This window comes from Carlito syrichta, unplaced genomic scaffold, assembly GCF_000164805.1.
Source record: "Carlito syrichta isolate Samal-C Ts95f unplaced genomic scaffold, Tarsius_syrichta-2.0.1 Scaffold317703, whole genome shotgun sequence".
Lineage (NCBI taxonomy): Eukaryota > Metazoa > Chordata > Mammalia > Primates > Tarsiidae > Carlito > Carlito syrichta.
This window is the reverse complement of record NW_007261799.1, coordinates 135293-140128: the sequence shown is the minus strand read 5'-3', so window position 1 is coordinate 140128 and position 4836 is coordinate 135293. Positions and strand designations below refer to the sequence as shown.

Here is a 4836-nt window from a genome sequence, read left to right as displayed (position 1 = left end):
CTCACCTCAGCCTCCCAAAGGCACGGGATTACAGGCTGAGCCACCGAGCCCGGCCATAATTAACTTTTAATTTGGTATTTAGTCTAGACTTCTTAAAATATGAAAATGCAACAGTTGATTAGTGTATATGTAAGGTAAAGTTATAAATAAAAGGTTTACAGTAGGAACTATCACAAATGTAGATATGCTAATAAGCATTATGCTAGCCACCAACTGTTCAGCCAACTTCTTTTTGAAATCTTCCCCTGATAATCTTCTGTATCCATATTTAGTCTGCATGTTGAGTGGATATAAACTCTAAGGAAAAGTGATTTCTTTGAAAATCACATTTTTTCTCTACTTGTAGAAGTTTACTCTTATAAATCAAGTTGTTGATGATTACATTGTTAACATTTTAAAAACTAGATGTGTTATATAGTATTGGTTAATAGGGAATTGGCTATTTCTGTAATCAGAAGGAAAGAATCAGATCTTTTTCATTAAGCTATGATTTGGGTATGCTTGGGAGCACTAATGTTACATTTTGTATTCAATATTGTAACCCTGTGGGTGAAGTGGATTCTTTAAAAGAAGAAAAAATTCTGTGATACCTGGACTCATTCTACTTTGGATTTTAGAAAAGCAATGGTATCAAAGTAATTTCTCATTCATTTTTAAAATACTGAAAATATTTGGAACTGGTTACTTCAGATGTACTTTTGTCTTCCCAAAACAAACTACTTCATTGATCTTCTGGTATCACTTATAAAAATAAAAAGGTTATTAAATTATTCTAATTAGAGTTGTACAATGCTAGAAATTCAACCTATATTTAACTGATTTTTTTTCCATTTTTTCCCCTTAACTAGGTCCTTTGTGATGTTGCTTGAGCTTATTCTCCTGCAGTTGATCTCATTCCTGTTGGCTAAACCTTAAGTCCCATGACAACATTAAGTTAATGTTCCTATGTTTTAGGCCTCATCTAGAGTACCAGGACAATATTATAGAAAAAACTGCCTGTATGTTAGGTGACCTAATTTTTAAAAAAAATCTTTTTAAAATGATGATTTTATAGTCATTGTCACACCCTTGGTTTATTCTACACTAAAGAACATAGTTGAGTTTTTGGAAGTACAGGATTTACAAATTTGGTCTTAATATACACACATATAAATGTTACAATTAATGAAGTAAGAAATTGCTTAAGATGAATGTTTATTGTGGAACAGTAATATTTCAAATATATTTTTAAATAATTTGGTTTAATATTTGGATTTATATGCTGTAAGTTGATAATGGTTTCTTGATGTTCATTTTATAAAGATGATTCATTTTACTGTTTTATGATACTAATAGGACTCTAACGTTAAATTGATGTGTTAAGTTATACAAATGTTTATATTTGTATTTAAATGATGAAATATTGGACAGTTAGTTTATACTAAATATTTTTGTGATCCTGAGTGAATGTTCCTGCTGGTTTGATGTCTAATGGTTTCAAAAAAAAAAAAGCAAACATGAATTAGCTGTTTTTTTTACATCTGTTCTTCATAGACTATACCCCTTAATGTCAGAACCAAATTTAAAGGAAGTTTCTTTTTTTTTTTTCGTGAAGCAAGAGAAATCAGGGGCTTTCTTTTTCAATAATAAAAACAATAGATATCCAATAATTCATTCTAGTAAGATCTCTAAAGCACGTGTCAGTGAAGAAAACGTAATACTGATTGATAAAACTCTCAGGATTTGCAATGCAGTGAATGCTGAAATAATCTTTACTAGTAATGTAGTATTATCAGAATTTTGAATGTTAGAGCATTATGTTAAAATGTGATTATAGTTTTAATGCTTTGTGTGTTTGAATTTGTGTCTGTAAAGATGTGCAGCATAATTGTTCATGTATTTATTTACAGACTACACTTTCCGTCGCAGCTCAGTAAATAGTCTTTCCCCTGTTAGTGCTACCCTCTCTTCTGGGACTCTCAGCGTGCTTCCTTATACTTCAAGGCCTTATTCTTATCCAAGCTACCCCTTGTCACCAACAATATCACTTGTTAATGGCAGCCATGTTGGACAGCGACTATATATCTCCAATCAGGCCTCATTCTTCTGAAGAAAATATTGTAAACATTAGTATGAAAACTCTATTTGTGTAAAACATGCAAATGAAAATAGTTTTATTTTAAATTGGCTTTGTACATTTGGCTTTAAAAAGATAATATATTTATTCCAGTATTCCAGCATACTGAACATCAGCTATAATTCAGAATAGCAGAGTTGTAGAATTTATAAGAATGCAAAGTTAAAGAAAGTTATTCAGTGGTTTCTCTTGATAAAGGTGTATTAAACTACTATTCTTTTTACACTTTTGGAATTTCCTTCTAATTCCTGAGTAGGTAGTACAACTCAGTAGTTTATGTTAATTTTTTGAATAATAACTTTGCTAAGTAGCATTTTACAAATATTAAAGCACTTGAAGACAATGGTTATATGAGATTTGATTACCAAGGATCACTATCTGTATTGGAGATTAGAAAAATTATATGACCAGAAGCATCTAACTATTATGTAGAAAGAAATGATGAGACAAAAAGATTAAGATGCAGATTGTATGCAGTACTAAAGAAAAAGCAGTCTACCATTGTGGTCCTTGAAAATAACTATAAGCATTTTAGTTATTGTTATAGAAATAAATTATAATTTTTTGCTGTTAATATATTTTAAGTTTTTACAGTTGTGCTTCATTTGTGGTTTTGATATTCATTGTATTGTTGTTTGAATAAGAAGTATTAACAGTTTTTTAATGTTGAAATCATGTGTTGTTTAATTTTTGTACTTGAATTCAAATTCTTTGACATTAAATATGTGATGTTTCTAATATGTGTGTTTTATTTTTATTAGAATGCCTGAAAAATTTAGCTCTCACAATCACTTTGACCTTTTCTTGAGGACAATGTCCCTTACTAGTTATATAGTCATAGGCTTAGTGTGACCCAAGCAAAGGATGTTGCAGACAGAAAATTGTTTTGTGAAATAGTAACAAAAATCAATGTAAAGGTTCAATTGAAATATTTAGTTTGATGTAAGAATGAGTAATGAACTCAGGTCATTTTGACTGATTATTAGTTTAGCAGTGTATATTTATAATGATTTCTGATGCTGATTCTTATAATGTCAGAGACAGAAATCTTTCATATAACAAATGTTAACCTTTGTTGACCAACTTGTTGTGCAGCTGTATTGGGCGCAGGATTTGCAAACATATATCTTGAAATAGTTGCAAATATTTCTCTACAAACTTGAGTTTCAAACAGAAGTTATATGAAGATTAATCTCATTTTTATCTTCTAAATATGTTTATTTTATATAATTATATGCAGTACTTTAAAACAGACGTGGAAAGCAGACACATTTAGTTTTTCATAGAAATGTTTGAAATGACCCATTTCATAATAATTGCAAGTTTCCATATAGCTTTGTTAATTTGGAAAAAAAATCTCAAATACAGAGTTTACCAACTGTACAACGTACTTGGAGATCTGTGGTAATTCAATGAGAAACATATAAACTTTGATATCAGATTTGATTACCACTTCAGTCAAGGAATAACTCTTTGAACTTGGACACTGTTTTAATATTTCTGAGCCATGGTTTTCACTTATGTACAATGGTAATAAATTCCTTATAATGTTAAGTGTAAAGCACTGGCAAATGGAAGGCATTTAAATGGTAGCTTATATTATTTGCATATACTTATATTAAAAATGTAATACACATTTCTTTGTAGTTTTTTGTTCCTTCTCCCTTTAACCAGAAATACAGAAATGAGTACATTCATGTCAAACACTGTCCCTTTTTGTGATTTTATGGATGAGCAGTTAATTTTTTCATAATTAATAAGATTTTATTTGTGAACATAGCTACTAATTATTTGCTGCTTTAATTCTTACAGAATAGGTGTATAAGGCATTTGCTCCAACGGAGAGCTTTCTTAGTTGATAACAGAGTGTTGATACATCCTAGCCATATAGTATAGCTCATTGGGCAGAGAAGCAGTTCTAAAATCAGACTTTATCACATTCGTGTGAAACTTTGTTCAAAGAACCATGGCTGAAGTGTGAGAGTATGACCTATTATTATGGACCTAGGATCTCTCACTTAAAATCCTTTGTAAGCAGAAAGAAAAAAAAAAGGCATGCTCAAAGTTGAATTAACCTTATCTTCTCTAGTTTTATAATGTTAGACAAGGAAACTCTTCTCTATGATTTAAAATCTAGAAGCCATAATAGAAAATATTGATAAATTCAATTTAAGAAAAAAAACCTACATGGTAAGAAGGTACCATAGGTGTGTCAGAAGACAAATAATAAACTGAAACCATATTTGCATATTGTTTTACAAAGAGCTGATCTCTAATATTTCAAGATGTTAGAAAAAGATGAACAACCCAAAAGAAAAATATATAAATAGATGAAAATGGCTCTTAAACATATAAAAAGATGTATCTCATTCATTATAAATGCAAATTAAAATTCAGATTGGCAGAAATTCAAAAGTTTGGTAAACTTTTGGTGGACCTGTAAGGAAATTTAGTATTCTAATTGCCAGCGAGATTAGAAATTGCTATAATTCATGTAGAAAGCAATGTGACAGCTGTTGTCCCAAATAGCAAATACTTAAACCTTTGGATCCACCAGTCCTACCTCTGGGATATACTTGCATGTATGTGTGAAATGATGCAAAGAGCTATTTGTCATTAGGGAACTGGTTAAAATAAGAATAAATTTGTCATTACATACTATGAAACTGCACAAAAGAGAATGAGAACCGTGCTTATTCCTGATTTAAAAAAAAAAAAAA

At 30.0% G+C, this 4836-nt stretch overlaps 1 protein-coding gene across 2 annotated transcripts in view; it reads left to right on the top strand.

Annotated features, from left to right (window-relative positions):
* RBM46 (RNA binding motif protein 46) overlaps positions 1-2854 on the top strand; it is a 52558-nt gene extending 49704 nt beyond the window's left edge. Inside the window, exon 5 of one of the 2 annotated variants that reach the window (XM_008074788.1) lies at positions 1890-2854. In XM_008074788.1, the coding sequence (XP_008072979.1) occupies positions 1890-2089 (200 nt within the window). In that variant the 3' untranslated portion in view covers positions 2090-2854. Of the gene's footprint in view, positions 1-848 lie in introns of both variants that reach the window. The other variant, XM_008074789.1, reaches the window with a different exon arrangement.
* Positions 2855-4836: the final 1982 nt, after the last annotated feature.